Genomic DNA, 23,094 nt, shown 5'->3' with positions numbered 1-23,094 from the left:
GGGATGCACTGCTGGTGTCAGTATTCTAGAGCTGGGGTGTGCTTGTGTCATTGCTGCTCCCATTTTCTTGGAGATGCGATACGCCGGTTTTCGATTACATTAGATTAGATTACAGTGTGGAAACAGGCCCTTCGGCCCAACAAGTCCACACCGACCCGCCGAAGTGCAACCCACCCATACCCCTACATTTATCCCTTATCTAACACTACGGGACAATTTAGCATGGCCAATTCACCTGACCCTGCACATCTTTGGACTGTGGGAGGAAACCGGAGCACCCGGAGGAAACCCACGCAGACACGGGGAGAACGTGCAAACTCCACACAGCCAGTCGCCTGAGGCGGGAATTGAACCCGGGTCTCTGGCGCTGTGAGGCAGCAGTGCTAACCACCGTGCCGCCCATTTCTGGAGCTGAGATGGGCAAGTTGCACTGCTGCTCTGCAAGAGACCATTTATTTCCTTTTTGCATTGTAAACCAGAATGGAAGTCAGACCACAGTGCACCTGAAATACGAGAGAGGTTTGCAACTTGGAAAACCAAATGGTGCATATTTTTAGCTGTGGAAGACAAAGTTGCTCTTGGAGCAATGAAACTGATATATTGTGTCAAATCAGGAGTTTTTGAGTTAAGGGAAGGCTGCCTGATGACAGCCCCGTGTTTGGTTGAGCTGCAGTTTTGTTTTTACCAGATCGATGCACCGAGATCTCCAGCGCCTGCGAATAGAATGTATCTCTCCCCATTTCTCCCAATGTGAGCGAAAAGGCAGGAAAAACCATGGAAGATCAAAAACAGTTCTAACAACCCAAGACCTAGGTCCATCTGATCAGGGTGTCATCACTGCTGAAATCAAAAGGAACTGAGACAATTTAACCTATCTTTGAAATCTGGACTTTTGATCTTTAGCATTTTGTTCCCGGTTTATATTTTACCAACCATATTTATGTAAAGCAGTGTCTCTCGTCTGTTTTATTTGTGAAAGGTAAAGTCATCATACTCCTACCAGACCATAGGGCTGCTCGCTCACTGCAGAGACACATGACCGGTATTGGTTTAACCTGAGGGTCACTTTGCCTCAGGTGAGGGGAGAGGCTGAGATGATGGTAACCTCAGCTGGTGTGGGAAATGAACCTGTGCTGTTGGCACCTCTCTGCATCGCAAACCCAGTGAAGTGAGAGTGTGCTTGTTTTTGTAGTTTGAAGAGGCACAGTTGAAATTGTAAGCTAGTAGATTAGTAATACAAAACTGCACAGCCATTCTGAAGTTCTGCACATACTGACTGGTGTGCCAAAGCATTGACTTGCAGTTTTGGAAGTCACTGTCATGCACTAAAAAGAAAATTAGAGGAAGTATTAGCAGTCAGTCAAGTAAATTGATCATCTTGGTGGTTTAATTGGGATTTTATACATTTTGTGATGACTAGTGGTACAGTGGGGTTCAATTACCAGCATACTTTTCATTTATAAAATCACAACACCTTCCAGCATCCTACAGCTATGAGGTGCTGGTTGGATTGCTGCTGACAGTCTCCCAGAGCTGGGGTGTGCTAGTTGCATTGCCGTTCTCCCTCCCTCACTCCAGATAACTCAGCACAGACCAAAGAGTGCACCTCGGACCTCACTTTGGGTTCAGATGTAATTTCAAGGTCTCACCCAAGAGATTTGAGCACCTAATTTGGTCTGGTACTTATAGCAGCATTGAGGAAGTGCGGCAGTGGCAGAGATGCTACCTCACAGATACTACACCTTCCCTCTCAGACAGTGTAAAAACCATTCTGTGCCATGCTGTGAAGAGGTACAGTAAGTTATCCCTGGTGAGTTGGTTATGATTTTTCCCTCAACCATTTTAAATCCTATTTTAAAAATCTTGAGAAACTCAGCAGGTCTGGCTGCATCTGTGGAAAGAAAACAGTGTTAGCGCCGAGTCCAGTGAGCCTTCTTCAGGGCTGATAGTAGCAAGGAAAAGATGGCATGTATGCTGATGACAGGTGATGAGGGGGAAAAAGGAGTAAGCAGACAGGTGTAGATGCGAGCCCAGAGGGAGACAAAGAATGTTAGACAGACAACGGCATAGACAATAGTAAGGAAAGGAGAAAAGCTGATAATCAGAAGTGCAGGAAATGGGTCGGACACTCCTAAGGACCGTTTCAACAACAGTGGCAGGGAATCTTCAGTTGAAGTAAAAGGTGGACATTTCTGAGGTTTCCTGTGGAAGAATAAATTGTTTAGGAAGCCAGTATGAAGCTTAATGATTAAAATTTAGTAAAATGAAGGATAAAGTGGCTTAAGGATTAACATTTATTATTATTAACAACATAGGTGTTTTAGTTAAAAGCAGTAACCAGTACAAAAACAAACAACTTTTTGGTCATAATCCATGAATCTTAGCAAGTACTGGCCTTTTGGCCAGAATTCCTGGGAAAGAACAGACAGCCTCCGTGACCTGAACTAGCTGTGAACAGTACGAGCTATAAAACTGCAGTTTTCATTCATTCCCTACCAGTTTGGCTCATTATCGTAACTCGGTTTGCTACTAAAATGAAGAAGTCACGTAAAGACTATCCATGATTACGTTATAAAAATACTATTTTGAATAACTTGGAGATGCTACGTATATATGTACAGAATCTCTACCCTTGCATGCAAGAATAAAAACAAAAGACTGGCTTTAGACAAAGATATCATTTGTTGGAGTCTTGTTTCAGGTCAGTAAAACTTCGACACCCCCTGGCATCATCATAAAAGATTGACAAGCAGAGAATGGACTGGAGTTCTTACAGGAAGCAGGGTGTGAGGACGTATAGTCCAGGTAACTGTGGGAATCAGCGAGTTTGTAATAGATATCAATGGCTAGCATATTTCCCAGAAATGGAAACAGATGTCGAGGAAGGGAGGAGTCAGAGATGGACCGGGTTAAGATGAAAGCTGGGTGGAAACTGGAAGCAAAATTGATAATTTTTTCCAGTTCAAAGATATAAAAGAGACCTACAGGGCAACTTTTTCCACACAGAGGGTGGTACATGTATGGAATGAGCTGCCAGGGGAAGTGGTGGAGGCTGGTACAATTACAACATTTAAGAGGCATTTGGATAGGTATATTAATAGGAGGGGTTTGGAGGGATATGGGCCAGGTGCTGGCTGGTGGAACAGATTGTGTTGGGATATCTGGTCGGTGTGGACGGGTTGGACCAAAGGGTCTGTTTCCATGCTGTACATCTCTATGACTCTGAGATGAGGGGGGAATCCTCACTGCTGAGGTCATCAACATACTGGAGAAAAGAGCTGTGGGTGGGGTCAGAGTAGGACTGGAACAGGAATGTTCCACATATCCCACAAAGAGACAGGCATAACTGGGGCACATGCGAGTAGCCACGGCCAACCCTTTAACCTGAAGAAAGTGAGAGGAATTAAAGAAGTTGTTCAAACTGGGGACAAACGTGACGAGGCGGAGGAGGGTGGGGACAGTTCAAGCCTTCTTTCCAGGAAGAAACAGACAGCTCTAAGACCATTTTGATGGGGGATGGATATGTCGAGGGTTTGTAAATCCATGGTAAAGAGGAGATGGCTAGAGCCTGCAAATTGGAAATTTTGAAACTGAGTGTCAGAAGGGACTAGACAAAGGTAGGAAGAAATAAAGTTCCTTGGGGTAGGAACAGGCAGAAACAATAGACTGCCCAGGCAGACCTATCTCAAAGTCTACAAACAGAAAGGAGAAGTGGGTTGTAAGGGGTTGTAAGGGGTTGGTGAACTATGAGCTTGGGGGCTGGTTGGTGGAGGATTGAGATTCCCCAGGTCAGTGTACGGTTGTTTGATGATGGCCCTGTAACATGCCTTGGGGTATCTTACTACAGTAAAGCTGACAGTCAATGCTTTTAAAATCACATTTTATTAAATTCTTAGAATACAGATAGAATAGAATACTTAATTATAACTTCATGCAACACTGTTGATCATTTACTTCTTCAGTCTTGACTTTTTTTTTTAAAATGCAGACCTCTACACCTCAATTGAGCACATCCCCTTAGTTACATCTTGGCATTTTAAGAGCTGGTGATGCAATTATCCAATGTGGAAAGAGTTGCACAAAGCCAGAACCAGAACCAGCCCATAGAGATTTAAGTCCTCTCATTGTTAACAAGGACCAAAGTCTGTTTTTCTTTGTAAAATTCTCTTCCACACTAAAGAGAGGTTACATGTGTATCCTCAGGAAATTACATGGATCTCAATAATAGCAGCATTTGTATATTGCTCATAGCTGGATAAAACATGGACACAGTTTTTTAGACAGTACATCAAGAGGTCAAAAGGATAACTCTTGTTCAAAAGATGAATTATTGTAGCCAATTCCTGAAAAATTACACAGCGAACAGAATGAAGTCCAGATAGAAAGCACCTTCACTGGAAGGCAGGAGGGAATTCAGATGCCTTGCAGAATGGCCATGCCTGAATGTGTCAAGAGCTCTCCATCCCATAGCGCAAAGGCTGGAACTAGTGGCATCTTGAAATCAGCTGTTATTGTGCTAACAACCGCCGCTTTCTCAACATCTATTAAACTAAGCTCCTTGTCGTCACAGTCCAGAAGAAAGCCCACTCGATCAGGCTTTCCAAAGAAGTCAACCGGTACCATCTCACTGGAAGACATGGAGTACCACTTCCTCTGGAGATAGGCATAAACCCAGGAGCAATCATTGGCACCAATACATTCTTCTCGTGACATGTTTGCCTCTGCCACCCCAATTCGGAACTCTTGAGATCGTTTCACTGTTACTTCCCAGTAATGTCTCCCAGTTGAAAGAGTCACATCAGCCAAGACCACAGCCCACTCTCTGAAGCGCTCAGGGTTTTTTGGCACTTTACTTGGGTCAATGCCAATCATACGGTAGATAACTCCAGTCTCTTTTTTGAAAAGGTCTAAGCAACTGTGAGCGGTCTTCTCATCCAATTTGAAATTTAAGTCTATAAATGAAAAAAGAAATGCTACACACTGCTCCCCAAAGTACATTGCTTGAGACACATTCCCAGTTAGCCAGTGGTAAGCAATTCCTTTTAAGCACACAGATTTGTTACCAAATGTCTTCTCAGCTTCAATTATGAACATTTGAGGCTCAGTGTGGGATGGGTGAGATAGAGACTGCAGGTTGAGGGATAGTCAGATGGTTACGCTGGGAGTGGGAATCAGAAGAAGTGGCCTAAGGTGAGGAATGAAATGATAGGTGTATAGGGGTGAGCAAGAAGACTGTTAGGGTGTTGAGAAGATGGGTCACAGAGTGAGGAGTTGTGAACAGGCTCAGGGAAGGAGAAAAAGGTCAGAATCAAAGGATTTTAGCTTGGTGGATGTGAAACAGAGATACAAAGCTTCAGGTGAGGAGGGACGAAAAGGAGAATGGGCTCGACATGTGTCCAGCATTTCTCTCAGAGCTGCAGCAGTGTGGCGATTGAAATTCAATCTAGGGGGTAGGGTAGCAAAGAGGAAAACGAGGGGATCTTGTTGTGGATAGATAGTGAGAGATTGTTTCCATTAAAATCCTGTCAGGTGGATGGAGAAGTTTCCATGGCCATTACTTAGAGAGCAAGGAACAATGTCCTGTTCATTATTGCTCAATTGGCATCAATAAAACAAACTTCAATTAATGTCAACTGTTAATTTATCTACAAATGCTGTTCGACAAGTGTTTTCTATTCCTATTTTCCCCCCCAAAAAAATGAGCTTGCTGTTGTTATGGGATCTTGTTGTATACCCATTTCTAACATTACAATGGTGACATTTCAAAGAGTGCAAGATGTACATAAAGAACAGGAACTCAGCTGATCAGGGAGACAATTTTAGTGAGAATACTGAGGTCTGGCACTACTGCAGCAGCCACTTCTTAGCTGGAACCAGGTGGAAGGCCAGAGCCAATCTGCAGCCCTGCACAAAGGGCAGAATCTTCCAAGGGTGAATTAAAACTGACTCCCCACTCCACTAGTGACGCCCAGTCACATGCCCATGCAATCTTGCCAGAGCCATTTGCCTCCAGAAGTGCATTAACACATCCTACTGGACCAAGGAATTAGTCCACAGTTGTTCAGCTGGCAGTCCCAGTGGGAGAGGCAGGTGCCATTGCAGCAGACAGGAAGAAGCGAGGGTATCTTTAGATAGCGATACAGATGTTGAAAAAAAAGTTTAAAATGATTTATGGTGGGGGATTTGCTGCATTGACAGGCCAGTTTGCTGTTGCAGCTGTAGTTCTGCAACAGAAGTGGTAACAGATTGGGGCGTAAATAAAATCAGAAGCAAAAATGGAGTGTGCTGAAAAAGCTCAGCAGGTCTAGCAGCACCTGTGCAGAGAAATCAAAGTTAAATGTTTTGGGTCTGGTGACCCTTTCTCAGAACTGGGAACTGAAGTTATGAGGAAGGGTCACCAGATCAGACCTGAAACATTAACTCTAATTCTTCTTCACAGATGCTGTCAGATCTGCTGAGCTTTTCCAGCAATTTCAATTTTTGCAGGAGTGTAAGTAAAAGAGGCATTGCTGAGAGGCTGTCTCCAAGAACTTGTTAGTCTTTGCCTGCAAGGAGAAAGTGAGGACTGCAGATGCTGGAGATCAGAGTTGAAAAGGTGTTGCTGGAAAAGCGCAGCAGGTCCAGCAGCATCCAAGGAGCAGGAGAATCGACGTTTCAGGCATGAGCCCTTCTTCAGGAATGAGGAAAGTGTCCAGCAGGCTAAGATAAAAAGGTAGGGAGGAGGGACTTGGGGGAAGGGACGTTAGAAATCTATCACATTTCCAACACCCAAGTCTCTCCTCCCTACCTTTTTATCTTAGCCTGCTGGACACTTTCCTCATTCCTGAAGAAGGGCTCATGCCCAAAATGTCAATTCTCCTGCTCCTTGGATGCTGCCTGACCTGCGCTTTTCCAGCAACACATTCAGACTTTGCCTGCAGCCTAGATTCATTTGCAGCTAGTAACATTCTGGTAGTATCTCCAAAGAAACTGGCACCAATTGGCTACGCATTACTGTTAGACTATTTCAATCATCTCTGGTCTGTGGTCTCTTTTTCAAAATTCTACCTATTCATAACCTGATGATTGCCACTAACCACACCCTCACTAATCTTACTCTCCCAGTGATTCCACGATGCTTAACAACCGCCGCTGTTCCCCTCAGTCTCAACATTAACGACAAACCCCACCAAAGCTAGTTCCATTCCTTCAACCCTGCCCCACAGCCCCACTTCCCCCATTATCACATGCCCGAGACCCTCATATACACCTCTCTCCCCCAGCAACACCCTGATGTGGTCAACCTTCTCATGTTCGGGGCTTCTCGCACGTGAAAGGCCAATAAACATCTTACAGCGTTTGGGAAAATCCAGGACACACAGTTGCCTCCTCGCCGCCCCAAGCAACAACCGATAACCAGTTCCTCGCAAAGTCCTCCAGCCCGCCGCCATCTTTAACCCAGATACGGTCCGTCTCAACGTCATGACGTTGCCTCGCGGGCAATGCGTGATTTCATCAGCGGCTCCGTCGAAGTCTGTGCTGGGTCCCTCTGGTGGTTAATTGTATGTTGGAGAACCGACGGTTTCCTCTTTCAGAAGCAAATAGAAATTACTGGAGAAACTCAGCAGGTCAGGCAACATCTGTCGCGTGAGAGAGATACTGTTAACGTTCCGTGTCTGATATAATTCCTATAGAGTCACAGATGTACAACATGGAAACAGACCCTTCGGTCCATCCCGTCCATGCTGACCCAGATATCCCAACCCAATCTAGTCCAACCTGCCAGCACCCGGCCCATATCCCTCCAAATCCTTCCTATTCATATACCCATCCAAATGCCTTTTAAATGTTGTAATTGTACCAGCCTCCACCACTTCCTCTGGCAGCTCATTCCATACACGTACCACTCTGTGTGAAAAAGTTGCCCCTTTCCCCTCTCACCCTAAACCTATGCCCTCTAGTTCTGGACTCTCCAACACCAGGGAAAAGACTTTGTCTGTTTACCCTATCCATGCCCCTCATAATTTTGTAAACCTCTATAAGCCTCCAACACTCCAGGGAAAACAGCCCCAGCCTGTTCAGCCTCTCCCTGTAGCTCAAATCCTCCAACCCTGGCAACATCCTTGTAAATCTTTTCTGAACCCTTTCAAGTTTAACAACATCCTTCCAAGAGGAAGGAGACTAGAATTGCACACAATACTCCAACAGTGGCCTAACTAATATCCTGTAAGCCATAACATGACTTCCCAACTCCTCTACTTAATAGTCTGACCAATAAAGGAAAGCATACCAAACGCCTCCTTCACTATCCTATCTACCTGTGACTCCACTTTCAAGGGGCTATGAACCTTCACTCCAAGGTCTCTTTGTTCAGCAACACTCCCCAGGACCTTACCATTAAGTGTATAAGTCCTGCCCTGATTTCTCTTTCCAAAATGCAGTACCTCACATTTATCTAAATTAAAGTCCATCTGCCACTCGTCAGCCTATTGGCCCACCTGATCAAGATCCCATTGTAATCTGAGGTAACCTTCTTTGCTGTCCACTTGTTTTAAAAAATTCTCAAGGTCAGGTTCGTAGGAGAGTAGTCTGACACAGAACAAACGACCAAGAGGCGAGTCTGTTAGAATATGAGCATTTTATTCCCCGCAGCGTCGCCACAACCAGGTCTCATACTTACAACGGGTCTGGCTTATACTCACTCTACATGTTACCGGAACTGGGAGCCGTCAGTTCTCGTAGAGCGGTTGCCAACAACCCACGCTCGGCGGTTAAACGTAACCCCGGAGCAGACTCACCGAACTGGAGACTTTTCCAGCTGATATACTCTTTTCCAGATATAAACATTCATGTGAACAGCAGAGCAAGGCTAAAAAACACATTCCATTCTGGTTACATACAGATAAGAAGATTCACACGGGGAGGTGTGTAATAAGATTCACACGGGACTAAGCAACACCTCCATTCCGGTTAGATTCACACATGTATTGGGACATAATTTTTAACCGTTTCACCACACCACTACACTTCCAATTTTGATGTCATCTGAAAACTTACTATACCTCCTATACTCCCATCCTCTTCAGATGGATCTGATATGCTAAGGGTTGAGCAAACATGGTGTATGAGTTGAGGGCACAACTTAAAACATGGGGGTACAATGTCATTGCTGTCACAGAGACATGGCTGAGAGAGGGCACTGAGCTCAATATTCCAGGATACAGGGCTTTCAGGTGAGACAGGGAAGGGGGTAAAAGAGGTGTTGCAAATTTGACCAGGGAATCTATTACAACAGTAAGGGAGGGATAACATCTTGGAAAGTTCCTCAAGTGAAACCATATAGGAGAGATTAAAAACCAAAGGAGAACAATCACATTGCTGGAAGTGTTTTATAGTACCCCTAACAGTCCAAAAAATATAGAAGAACAGATATATAGGCAAATTCCAGGGAAATGTAAAAGTATTAGGGTAGTCATAGTACCCACCTTTCCCAGCATTAACTATGAATGCTGTGAAAGATTTAGAGGGAGCAGAATTTTTAAAATGCATTCAGGATAGCTTTTTAAGCCAGTATTTAGAACATCCCACAAGAGAGGGGGCTGTCCTGGACTTAATTTTTGGCAACAAAGCTGGGAAAGTGGTTGAAGTATCATTGGGAGAGTAGACAATGATTGTAACTCAGTTAGGTTCAACATTGTTGTTGGAAAAGGTCAATGATGGACCTGAAGTCAAAGTTCTCAACTAGGAGAAGGCTGATTTTAATAAGATCAGATATAACTTGGCTAGAGTGGACTGGGAGCAGATACTTTGAGGTAAATCTATGTCCAAACAATAGGAAGCAGTCAAGAGGGAAATATGGAGAGTACAGGGCTAATACATACTAATAAAGAAGGTTTGGACCATCATCCTGAATATCAAGGGATGTGCAGGATTGGATAAAGAGAAGGCTGAATAGGAAATAGGTACAGGAGTAGGCCATTTGGCCCTTCGAGCCTGCATCACCATTCAATACGATCATGGCTGATCATGCAATCTCAGTGTCCCACTCCTGCCTTTTCCCATACCCCTTAATCCCTTTAGCCATGTCCAGCTCCCTCTTGAATATATCTAATGAACTGGCCCCAACAACTTCCTGTGGGAGAGAATTCCACAGGTTTGCAACTTTCTGAGTGAAGAGATTCTTCCACATCTCAGTCCTGAATGGCTTACCCCTTTTTCTTACACTGTGACCCCTTGTTCTTGATTTCCCCAACATCGGGAACATTCATCCTGCATCTAGCCTGTCCTGTCCCATCAGGATTTTATGTTTCTATGAGATTCCCTCCTCATTCTTCTAAATTCCAGCGAATACAAGCCCACTCGACCCAGTCCTTCCTCATATGTCAGTCCTGCCATCCTGGGAATCAGTCTGGTGAACTTTCGCTGGACTCCCTCAATAGCAAGAATGTCCTTTCTCCGATTAGGAGACCAAAACTGCACACAGTACTCACAGTGTGGTCTCACCCAGGCAAGGTATAAATGCAACAAGACATCCTTACTCCTGTATCCTAATCCTCTTGTCATGAAGGAGAGCATGCCGTTAGCGTTCCTCACTGCCTGCTGCACCTGCACACCAACCTTCAGCGACTGTTCCACCATGACATCCAGGTCTTGTTGCACCTCACCTTTTCCTAAACTGTCACCGTTCAGATAATAATCTGCCTTCCTGTTTTTGTGACCAAAATGGATAACCTCACATTTATCCACATTATATTGCATTTGTCACGTATTTGCCCACTCAGCCAGTCTGTCCAAGTCACCCTGCAGCCTCTTAGCATTCTCTTCACAGCACACACTGCTACCCAGCTTAGCATCATCTGCAAATCTGGAGCTATGGCATTCAGTTCCTTCGCCCAAATCATTAATGTGTATTGTGAACAGCTAAGAACAGAACCCTGCGGCACCCCACTCATCACTCCCTACCACTCTGAAAAGGACTGGTTTATTCCAACTTTCTGCTTCCTGTCTGCCAACCACTTCTCTATCCATGTCAATACACCTCCAACACCATGAGCTTTTATTTTCCTTACTAATCTCTTGTGTGGAACCTTGTCAAAAGCCTTTTGAAAGTCCAGATACACAACATCTACTGATTCACCCTTGTACACTCTACTGGTCACATCCTCAAAAATTCCAGAAGATTAGTCAAGTATGATTTCCCTTTAGTGAATCCATGCTGACTTGGACTGATCCTGTCACCGCTTTCCAAATGCTCAATTTTTACATCCTTAATGATTGACTTCAGCATTTTCCCCACCAGCAATGTCAGGCTGATTGGTCTATAATTCCCCATTTTCTCTCTCCCTCCTTTTTTAAAAGATTGGAGTTACACTAGTTACCCTCCAGTCCATTGGAACTCTTCCAAAGTCTATAGAATGTTGGAAAATGATCACTTCTGTATCTGCTATTTCTAGGGCTACTTCCTTAAATACTCTGGGATGGATAGCATCAGGCCCTGGGGACTTATTTGGCTTTACTCCCATCAATTCCCCCAATACCATTTCCTGACTAATAAAGATTTCCTCAGTTTCCCCCTTCATGCTTGACCCTCTGTCCCCCTCGCATTTCCTGAGGGTTATTGTGTCCTCCTTAGTGAAGGCAGATCCAAAGTATTTGTTCAACTGGCCTGCCATCTCTGATGTCCATTATGAATTCACCTGATTCTAACTGCAAGGGACCTACATTTGTCTTCACCAGTCTTTTTCTCTTCACATATCTATAAAAGCTTTTGCAGTCAGTTTTTTCAAGGTTTGCACAAGCTTACTTTCATGTTCTATTTTCCCTTTCTGAATTATCCTCCTCTGCTGAATTTTAAATTTCTCCCAGTCCTCAAGTTTGCTGCTTTTTCTGACCAATTTATATGCCTCCTTTTTGGCTTTAATACTGTTCCTGATTTGCTTTGTTAGCCATGGTTGTGCCACCTTCTCTGTCTTACTCTTATCCCAGATAGGGATATACAATTGTTAAGTTCATCCATATGTTTTTTTAAATGTTTGCCATTGCCTTTCCACTATCAACTCCTTAAGTATCCTTCACCAGTCTACTCTAGCCAATGCATGCCTCATAACATCAAAGTTACCTTCCTCTAAGTTCAGGACCATAGTTTCAGATTTAATTGTGTCACTCTCCGTCTTAACAAAGAATTCTACCATATTGTGGTCACTCTTCCCCAAAGGATCTCGCACCACAATGTTGCTAATTAATCCTCTCGTTGCATAATAACAGTCGAGGAAGGCTTGCTCTCTAGTTGGTTCCTCAACATATTGGTTGAGAAAATCATCCCTCATACATTCCAGGAAATCCTCCTCCATCACATTACTACCAATTTGGTTAATCTAATCAATATGTAGATTGAAGTCACCCATAATGACCGCTGTACCCTTACTGCATGCATCTCTAATTTCCTGTTTAATACAGTCCCCAACATCACAACGACTGTTTGGTGGTATGTAGGCAACTCCTGCTAATGTCTTTTTCCCTTTGGTGTTCCACAGCTCCACCCATACTGATTCCACATTGTCCAGGCTAATTTCCTCCTTAACCAGCAACACTACCCCACCTACCTTCCCTTTCTGTCTGGCTTTCCTGAAAATTGAATAACCCTGGATGCTGAGTTCCCATCCTTGGTCACCCTGGAACCAGGTCTCTGTCATCCCAATTACATCATACCCGTTAATAGCTGTTTGCACAGTCAATTCATCCACATTATTACAAATTAGCACTGCTGTGTCACAACGCCAGGGATCCATGTTCAATTCCAGCCTCAGGTGACTGTCTGTGTGGAGTTTGCACATTCTTCCTGTGTCTGCATGTGTTTCCTCTGGGTGCTCCAGTTTCCTCCAACAGTCCAAAGACGTGCTGGTTCGGTAGATTGGGTGTGCAAAATTGCCCATAGTGCCCAGGGATGTGTAGGTTAGGTGGATTAGCCATGGGAAATGCAGGGTTCTTGGGATAGGCTAGGTGAGATATTCTTCGGAGAATCAGTTGTTGGGCCGAATGACCTGTTTCCACGCTGTTGGGATTGTATGATTCTGTGGAATGCTTCTTGCATTGAGATACACAGCATTCAGGCTCATTTTTGTTTTGACATTTAATGCCCTTTTAGAATCGTTGTGAAATGTGCCTTTTGTGGTTTTTCTCTTTGGTTTCTCTGTCTTCCACTTTCACTTTTCCCCTTCCTGTCCTTTTGTTTCTGTCCCTACTTTACTTCCCTCCAACATCCTGCATTGGTTCCCATCCCCCTGCCATATTAGTTTAAACCCTCCCCAACATCACTAGCAAACACTCTCCTAGGACATTGCACCTGGACAAAACTGGAACCAGACCATCCAGTTTGTACTGGTCCCACCTCCCCCAGAATCTGTTCCAATGTCCCAGGAATTTGAATCCCTCTCTCTTACACCATCGTTCAATAGGCTGTTTTCCCTGGGGCATTGGAGGCTGAGGGGTGAGGAAATCATACCTTACAAATTTGCAAAAGTTCTTTGATGAAGTGACCAGGAAGATTGATGAGGGCAGGGCAGTAGACATATTCTATATGGATTTCAGTAAGGCCTTTGATAAAGTTCCACATGGTCGGCTGTTCTGAAAGGTGAGATTGCATGGAATCCAGGGGGAGCTGTCAAATTAAATACACAATTGGCTTGAGGGAAGGAAGCAGAGTGTATAAGTGGAAGGATGCTTGTCAGACTGGAGGCCTATGACTAGTAGTGTACGTCAGGGGTTGGTGCTGGGCCCATTGCTGTTTGTTATCTATATCAACGATTTGGATGAGAACATGCAAGGCATGATTAGTAAGTTTGCAGATGACACCAAAATAGGCAGTATCGTGGACAGTGAGGAAGGTTAGTCAGCATGGTGAAGGGCAGGTCGTGCCTCACAAACCTTATTGAATTCTTTGAGAAGGTGACTAAGGAAGTAGACGAGGGTAAAGCGGTAGATGTGGTGTACATGGATTTTAGTAAGGCGTTTGATAAGGTTCCCCATGGTAGGCTACTGCAAAAAATACGGAGGTATGGCATTGAGGGTGAGTTGGAGGTTTGGATTAGGAGTTGGCTGGCTGGAAGAAGATAGAGGGTAGTAGTTGATGGTAAAGGTTCATCTTGGAGTGCAGTTACTAGCGGTGTTCCGCAAGGATCTGTTTTTGGACCATTGCTGTTTGTCATTTTTATAAATGACCTGGAGGAGGGGCTAGAAGGTTGGGTGAGCAAGTTTGCGGATGATACGAAAGTCGGTGGAGTTGTTGACAGTGAGGAAGGATGTGTCAGGTTACAGCGGGATATAGATAAGCTGCAGAGCTGGGCAGAAAAGTAGCAAATGGAGTTCAATGTAGGTAAGTGTGAGGTGATTCACTTTGGTAAGAGTAACAAGAAGATGGGGTACTGGGCTAATGGTCGGATACTTGGTAGTGTGAATGAGCAGAGGGATCTTGGTGTCCATGTACACAGATCTCTGAAAGTTGCCACCCAGGTAAATAGTGCGGTGAAGAAGGCATATAGCGTACTGGCTTTTATTGGTAGAGGAATTGAGTTCCAACTGAGGTCATGTTGCAGTTGTATAAGACTCTGGTGCGGCCGCATCTGGAGTATTGTGTGCAGTTTTGGTCGCCATACTATAGGAAGGATGTGGAGGCACTGGAACGGGTGCAGAGGAGGTTTACCAGGATGTTGCCTGGTATGGTAGGAAGATCGTATGAGGAATGGCTGAGGCACTTGGGGTTGTTTTCATTGGAGAAAAGAAGGTTTAGGGGTGACTTGACAGAGGTGTACAAGATGATTAGGGGTTTAGATAGGGTTGACCATGAGAACCTTTTTCCACGTATGGAGTCAGCTATTACGAGGGGGCATAACTTTAAATTAAGGGGTGGTAGGTATAGGACAGATGTTAGGGGTAGATTCTTTACTCACCAAGTCGTGAGTTCATGGAATGCCCTGCCAGTAGCAGTGGTGGACTCTCCCTCTTTATGGGCATTTAAAAGGGCATTGGATAGGCATATGGAGGATAGTGGGCTAGTGTAGGTTAGGTGGGCTTGGATCGGCGCAACATCGAGGGCCAAAGGGCCTGTACTGCGCTGTATTTTTCTATGTTATCAGAAACTGCAACAGGACCTTAATCAGCTGGGGAAGTGGGCTGAGAAATAGCAAATGGAGTTTAATACGGATAAGTGTGATGACTTGCGTTTTTGGAAAGTCAAATCAAGGTAGAAATTTGATGGTAAATGGTAGGGCCTTAAGGAGTGTCGTGGAACAGAGGAACCTTGGAGTTCAGGTGCATGGTTCTCTGAAAGTGGAGTCCCAGGTAGACAGGGCAGTGAAGAAAGCTTTTAGCACACTGGCCTTCATCAGTCAGGGCACTGAGTATAGAAATTGGGAAGTTATGTTGCAGTTGTACGGGAGGTTGGTGAAGCCTCACTTGGAGTATTGTGTTCAGTTTTGGTCACCTTGCAATAGGAAGGATGTTCTTAAACTGGAAAGAGTGCAGAAGAAAGTTACAAGGATGTTGCCAGGACTTAATGATCTGAGTTATAGGGAGAGGTTGGACAAGCTAGGGCCTTTTGCTTTAGAGTGTAGGAGACTGAGGGGGGACCTTATGGAAGTGTATAAGATCATGAGAGCATGGATAGGGTGAATGCACTCAGTCTTTTCCCCAGCATTGGGAATCGAGGACTAGAGGACATCAGTTTAAGGTTAGAGGGGATAGAATAAAAGGGAACCTGAGGGGCAATGTTTTTACACGGTGGGTAGTACGCATATGAAATGAGTGGAAGTGTTTGAGGCAGGCACATTAATGCCATTTAAAAGGCATTTGGACAAATACATGGATAGGAAAGGTTTAGAAGAATATGGGCCAAGTGCAGGGAAATGGGGTTGGCATGGATGGATATTTTGGTTGACATGGACCAGTTTGGGCCTGTTTCCGTCCTGCAGGACTCTGAGGTTTATAGAGGTTTATAAAATCATGAGGGGCATGGATAGGGTGAATAGCCCATGTCTTTTCCCAGGGTGGGGAGCCCAAAACTAGAGGGCATAGGTTTAAGGTGAGAGGAGAAAGATTTAAAAGGGACCAAAGGGACAACTTTTTCACACAGAGGGTGGTGTATGTGTGGAATGAGCTGCCAGAGGAAGTGGTGGAGGCTGGTACAGTTTCAACATTTAAAAGGCATCTGGATGGGTATATGAATAGGAAGGGTTTGGAGGGATATGGGCCAAATGCTGGCAGGTGGGACTAGATTAATTTAGGATATCTGGTTGGCATGGACAAGTTGGACCGAAGGGTCTGTTTCCATGCTGTACATCTCTATGACTCTATGACTAAGAGAGGCCTTTGGCAAATATCGAAGGCTCAAAACAGCAGAATCCCGAGAAGGGTGTAGAATATGCAAGGGGAAACTTAAAAACGAAATCAGGAGAGCAAAAAGGGGGCATTAAAGAATATTGCCAAGTAGGATAAAGAAGAATCCAGTTACTTTACAGGTCCATTAAGAATAAAAGGAAAAATAGGGAAAGAGTAGAGCCCATAAAGGACCTCAGTGGTAATTTATGCATGGGGGCATGGTTCTAAATTAACATTTTGTGCTGGTGTTCACAAGTGAGAGGGATGGTGTGGGTATAGAAATCAGGGAGAAGTGATGTAAAACTCTTAAAGATGTTAACATAGAGAGGAGGTTCTAAGTGGTCTGACAAGCTTAAAGGTAGATAATCTCCAGGGCTGGGTGAAATGTATGCGAGGTCGTTGAGTGAGGCAAGGGAGGAAATAGCAAGGGTCTGGTAATAATTTTTAATTCCTCTCTTGCCATAGGAGAAATGCTACAGCACAGGACAACAGCCAATGTGGTACTGTTGTTCAAGAAGGGAGCAAGGGATAAACCAGGAAACTACAGGCCAGCCAGCCAGCCTGGTGGTGGGGAAATTGTTGGTAGCAATTCTGAGGGGCAGAATTTATCTGCATTTGGAGAGACTGGGATTAATCAAGAATAGTAAGTATGTATTTGAAGGGAAGGTCATGTCTGACAAACTTGGTTGAATTTTTCAAAGAGGTAACCAGCTGTGTAGATGAGGGCAATGCATTTGATATAAGAGAAGAGGAAGAAGACCTCTTCTTCAGTTGAAGACAAAGATTCTGCCTCCATACTTCAATCTGTTATGGTTTGTATACTTTTCTGAATTCAACTAATTTAATTAGTCTTATTTAACTTTTTAAAAATGCCAAAGAACTGTGGATGCTGGCAATCAGAAACAAAAACAGAAATTGCTGGAAAAACTCACGTCTGGCAATCAGTTATAATCAGTTCTGAAGAAGAGTCACTGGACCTGAAATGTTAACTCTGCTTGCTTTTTACAGATGCCTAATCTGCTGAGTTTTTCCAGCAATTTCTGTTTTTGTATCTTGTCTGAATTATTGCTTCTTAGCAAGCATAATAAACCATCTGATATTCTTTATGAATGGTCAACTGCCAATATGAGGTAATTATGGTCCCAGATCCCAAAATCCAGTGGTGGCGTCAGAAGTGGGATTCACACGAGTCAAGGTTATAATCAAGGTATTAAATTTGAGAAGCAACAGTCCGAGATGACAGTTAAACATCATATGTGGTCCTTAATTGAAACCAGAAGTTACAATGACATTGGTACATGCTAGGGAATGGTGGACCTGAGTATTTGACTTTAACAAGTGGAGCAGCAGGGCTTACTGGGGTACTAGGGGAATGCAATAGAGATTATGAGTCTACTTTTGATAAATTCTCCAAGGCGTTTTGGAAGTTTGAAACCTATTTAAAAACAGCCCAGAATAAGCCAGTCGATGGCACCTGTATGTGCCTTACAGCTGAATAAAACATACAAGGAGACAAGGTGAAAGACAAAGTGACAGCTTTTGCTCAGTTGTTTGAAGTTACGACGCCTCCAAAGGCTAAAGTAGCAGCCATTTGAGGACACAGAAATGTGAACCACCTAAAAAACCTGTGTGAAGAATAGGTAAAATAGGTAATCAAACGTGCTGTTTCCACTGTATTAGGCTGGGTCAGCACACCCACAACATTTAAAAGGCATTTGGACAAATCCATGGATAGGAAATGTTTAGAAGGATATGCGCCAAGTGCAGGGAAATGGGGTTAGCGTGGATGGACATTTTTGTCGGCATGGACCAGTTTGGGCCTGTTTCCATCCTGCAGGACTCTGAGGTTTATGAAATCATGAGGGGCATGGATAGGGTGAATACCCCAGGTCTTTTTCCCGGGTTGGGAGCCCAAAACTAGAGGCATAGGCTTGAGCTGAGAGGAGAAAGATTTAAAAGAGACCTAAGGGGCAACATTTTCACTCAGAAGGTGGTGCGTGGAATGAGCTGCCAGAGGAAGTGGTGGAGGCTGGTACAATTACAACATTTAAGATGCATCTGGATGGGTATATGAATAGGAAGGGTTTGGAGGGATATGGGCCGGGTGCTGGCACATGGGACTAGATTAATTTAGGATATCTGGTCGACATGGACAAATTGGACTGACGGCTGTACTAAACTGGATGAGGAGAGCCTATGTAATATTGGCAGTCGACCATTCATAAGGAATATCAGGGAACACACAAACACATACTCCTGAACCAGTCACACAGAGTGCAGGCAGCTAAGGCTATGAGGATCAAAGAGAGCCTCAGCAGACCACTGCAGTAGCAACCCAGAATCCCAGGCTAACAAGCCAAAGTCCAGTCTGACCCTTACCTGCCTCCCAGGGGAGATGGTGTCCTCTCTCTAATATGATGGTTGTGGGACACTGGCAGTCCATATTGTTGATAGTGGAAGCTGTCACCACTAATGCTAGTTGACTCTGCCTGCTCTGCCACCATTTCAGTGAAATGTAGGAAGTGAAAGGAAACAGTAAGTGAGACTAATTGACTGCTTTCTCCTGGAGGTAGTTGTGTCCTTGCTTATGAACATTTTAAGAGAGTTAGATAATCTAGGCTCCACATGAAACAACAGTATGAAGTTGGGTTGATATGTGTGCACACATAACATCCACCCCTCATCCCCAACATTTGATAGGATCACCTGAAAGTCGAGAATGTACGACATGATGTTGGGAGATTGGTGTAAATGTGTAGAAGTGATTGTTACATCTGGAGTTACTAACATGAGGGAATATATGGTCAAATTACATTGAAAAATGAGTCTTGGACATTATGCCTACTTGACAAAATGTTTATTGTGGCCCAAAGAGCAAGAAACCAGATTTAAATAATCAAGGCATAACACAATGCACGGAGAAATTCATGTTAAGACAATCAAAATGATCTGGTGAGCGGGAAGAACAATTAAAGCAATAGAAATGTTGAGTTATAACAAGTGAAGAATAAGTGCCATTCAACATGATCATGGCTGATCATCCAGCTCAGTACCCTGTTCCTGCTTTCACTTCATACCCTTTGATCGAACATGGTCAACTTTGACAGGATGGAAAAGGACTGGATTCCTCTCCTTTTCACCCATGTTTTATTTGCAAGCTGATCGCTTGGATAGTAAGTGCCAGTTTTTATAGTTCTCTGCTAATTTTCACCAGTTTAATAAGGTTCATAGCTCCTTGAAAGTGGAGTCACAGGTAGATGGGATAGTTAAGAAGGCGTTTGGTGTGCTTTCTTTTATTGGTCAGAGTATTGAGTAGAGGAGTTGGGAGGTCATGTTGCAGCTGTACAGGATATTGGTTAGGCCACTTTTGGAATATTGTGTGCAATTCTAGTCTACTTCCTATAGGAAGGATGTTGTTAAACTTGAAAGGGTTCCGAAAAGATTTACAAGGATGTTGCCAGGGTTGGAGGATTTGAGCTACAGGGAGAGGTTGAACAGGCTGGGGCTGTTTTCCCTGGAGCGTCGGAGGTTGAGGGGTGACTTATAGAGGTTTACAAAATTGTGAGGGGCATGGATAGGATAAATAGGCAAAGTCTTTTCCCTGGGGTCGGGGAGTCCAGAACTAGGTTTAGGGTGAGAGGGGAAAAATATAAAAGAGACCTAAGGGGCAACTTTTTCACGCAGAGGGTGGTACGTGTATGGAATGAGCTGCCAGAGGATGTGGTGGAGGCTGGTACAATTGCAACATTTAAGAGGCATTTGGATGGGTATATGAATAGGACGGGTTTGGAGGGATATGGGCCGGGTGCTGGCAGGTGGGACTAGATTGGGTTGGGATATCTGGTCGGCATGGACGGGTTGGACCGAAGGGTCTGTTTCCATGCTGTACATCTCTATGACTTGTAAACATCCGGCCAAAACATGATGAATAGCACCACCTAGAGGAAAGCTATGAAGTGCAAAGGTGAACTTTTTCTCCCCCCGGAAATTGAAGTGAACATTTTGCAACACAAAATAAAAACTGAAAGTTCTAGAAGCGTGCAACACATTAATCCTGTTATGTAGGTTTATATAGAATATTCAACAAAGAAATAGGCTATTCAGTTCAGCTTGTGGTCCAAACAAGCCTCCTGTCACCTCTCTTCATCTACTCCCATTGGTATTCCTTTCTTCCTCATGTGTTTTGTTTCCCCTTAAGTGCATCCATGCTCAGGGAAAAAGGTTGATCGAGGGCATTTGGATTCCCAGGACGCATCTAGTAAGGGGTCACATAAAAGATTACTGCAAATGGTAGGAGCTCACAGTATTGGGGGTAATGTATTAACATGCATTGGGGATTGGTTAACATTAAAGAAAGAGAGTCAAGATGAATGGGTCTTTTTCTGGTTGAAATGTGTGGTGCTGTAAAAGCACAGCAGGTCAGGCAGCATCCGAAGAGCAGGAGAGTCGACATTTTGAGCATAAGCTCTTCATCAGGAATGTAGGGCGGCCCAAGAGGGCTGAGAGATAAATGGAAGCGAGGTGGGCCTGGGGGGAAGGTAGCTGAGAATGCAATAGGTAGATGAAGGTGGGGGGTGATGGTGATAGGTCAAAGAGCTGGGTGGAGCAGATAGATGGGAAAGAAGATGGACAGGTAGGACAGTTCAAGATGGCGGTGCTGAGTCGCGAGGGTTGAATCTGGGATAAGGTGGCGGGAGGTGAGATAAGGATTGATTTCTCCAGTATCTGCAGTCCTCACTTTCTCCTCCTTTTCAGGTTGGAAAGACGCAACTAATGAAGTGCCGCAAGGAACAGTCCAAGGCCTCAATTATTTGCTATCTCTGTTAATGATTTGGAGGATAGGACAGAGAGTAATGTATCATTGCTGACGATACTAAAGTAGGTGGGAGAGAGGGCATGTTGTGATGAGGTCATGAGGAATCTGCAAGAGGATATAGATAGGTTGAGTGAGTAGGTAGAACCTAGAAGATGGAGTTCAATGTAACAAAGTGTGAGGTCATGCACTTTGGTAGGAAGAATCAAAAGGCAAATTATTAAAATGGAGAGAGACTCCAAAAATGTGCAGCATGGAAGGATCTAAGTATTCTCGTGTATGAAACACAAAAAGCTAGCATGCAGGTGCAGCGAGTAATCAAGAAGACAAAGGTTGTAATAGAGAGAGGGATCGAGAGGGTTGGAGGATAAAATAGAGAAGTCTTGTTCCAACCACACAGGATTTTGATGAGGCTACACCTGCAGTACTGTGTACAGTTTTGGTCCTCATATTTAAGAAAGGATGTCCTGACATCCTTAAAATATTTAAAGAGGAGGGAGATAGATTTTTGAAATATTGAGGAGTTGGAGGCTGTGATAGGCTACTACAAAACATTACTGAAAATAAGAGCAGGAGGAGGCCAGTCAGCGCTTCAAGCCTGCTCCGCCATTCAACATGATCATGTCTGATCATCCAACTCGGTACCCTGTTCCTCTTTCTCCCCATACCCTTTGATCCTTTAGCCCGAAGAATTTTATCTAACTCTTCCTTGAAAACATTCTGGCCTCAACTGTTTTCCATTGCAGAGAATTACACAGACTCACTGCTGTCTGGGTGAAGAAACTTCTCCTCATCTCAGTTCCTAAATGACCTCCCCCATATCTGTAAGACTGTGGCTCCTTGTTCTGGACTCCCTGGTCATCGAGAATACTCTTTGCATCCTCACTGTCCACTGGAGTCGTGCCAGATGATTGGAGAGTGGCAAATGTTATTCCCTTGTTCAAGAAAGGCAATAGGGATAATCCTGGGAATTACAGACCAATCAGTTTTTCATCAGTGGTGAGCAAAGTATTGGAGAGGATTCTGAGGGACAGGATTTATGATTACTTGGAAAACCATAGTTTGATTAGAGATAGTCAGCAATGATAGTCATTGAAGGGCAGGTCATGCTTCACAAGCCTTATTGAATTCTTCAAGGATGTGACAAAACACATTGATGAAGGTAAAACATTGGATGTGGTGTATATACGGATTTTAGTAAGGTGTTTGATAAGGTTCCCCATGGTCGGCTCATTCAGAAAGTAAGGAGACATGGGATACAGGGAAATCTGCCTGTCTGGATGCAGAATTGGCTGGTCCATAGAAGACATAGGATGGTGGGAGATGGAAAGTATTTAGCTTGGAGCTTGGTGACCAGTGGTGTTCCACAGGGATCAGTTCTGGGACCTCTGCTCTTTGTGGTTTTTATAAATGATTTGAATGAGGAAGTGGAAGGTTGGTTAGTAAATTTGCCAATGCCACAAAGGTTAGTGGAGTTGTGGATAGTGTGGAGGGCTGTTGTAGGTTGCAATTGGGCATTGACAGGATGCAGAGCTGGGCTGAGAAGTGGCAGATGGAGTTCAACCCAGAAAAGTGTGAAGTGATTCATTTTGCAAGGTCGAATTTGAATGCAGATTACAGGGTTAAAGACAGGATTCTTGGCAGTGTGAAGGAATGTTGGGATCCTAGGGTCCATGTCCATAGATCCCTCAAAGTTGCCACCCAAGTTGATAAGGTTGTTAAGAAGGCGGCTGGTGTGTTGGCTTCCATTAGCAGGGGATTGAGTTTAAGAGCCGCAAGGTTATGCTGCAGCTCTATAGAACCCTGGTTAGACCACGCTTGGAATATTGTGTTCAGCTCTGGTTGCCTCATTATGGGAAGGATGTGGAAGCTTTAGAGAAGGTGCAGAGGAGATTTACCAGAATGCTGCCTGGACTGGAGGGCATGTCTTA

At 44.2% G+C, this 23,094-nt stretch overlaps 1 protein-coding gene across 1 annotated transcript; it reads right to left on the bottom strand.

Annotated features, from left to right (window-relative positions):
• Window positions 1–3,863: 3,863 nt before the first annotated feature.
• LOC122543426 (SPRY domain-containing protein 4-like) lies at window positions 3,864–7,435 on the bottom strand. The gene is made up of 2 exons (XM_043682142.2): window positions 7,334–7,435; window positions 3,864–4,952 (listed from the first exon to the last, which is right to left on the bottom strand). The coding sequence occupies exons 1-2, from the start codon at window positions 7,428–7,430 to the stop codon at window positions 4,414–4,416; spliced, it is 636 nt and encodes a 211-aa protein (XP_043538077.2). The 5' UTR covers window positions 7,431–7,435; the 3' UTR covers window positions 3,864–4,413.
• Between the last annotated feature and the right edge of the window lie 15,659 nt (window positions 7,436–23,094).

This window comes from Chiloscyllium plagiosum, unplaced genomic scaffold (assembly GCF_037043375.1).
Source record: "Chiloscyllium plagiosum isolate Xiang-an unplaced genomic scaffold, Cpla_swu_hap1 HiC_scaffold_53X, whole genome shotgun sequence".
NCBI lineage: Eukaryota > Metazoa > Chordata > Chondrichthyes > Orectolobiformes > Hemiscylliidae > Chiloscyllium > Chiloscyllium plagiosum.
Note: the sequence above shows the minus strand (reverse complement) of the source record. Positions and strands in the feature narration are given on the sequence as shown.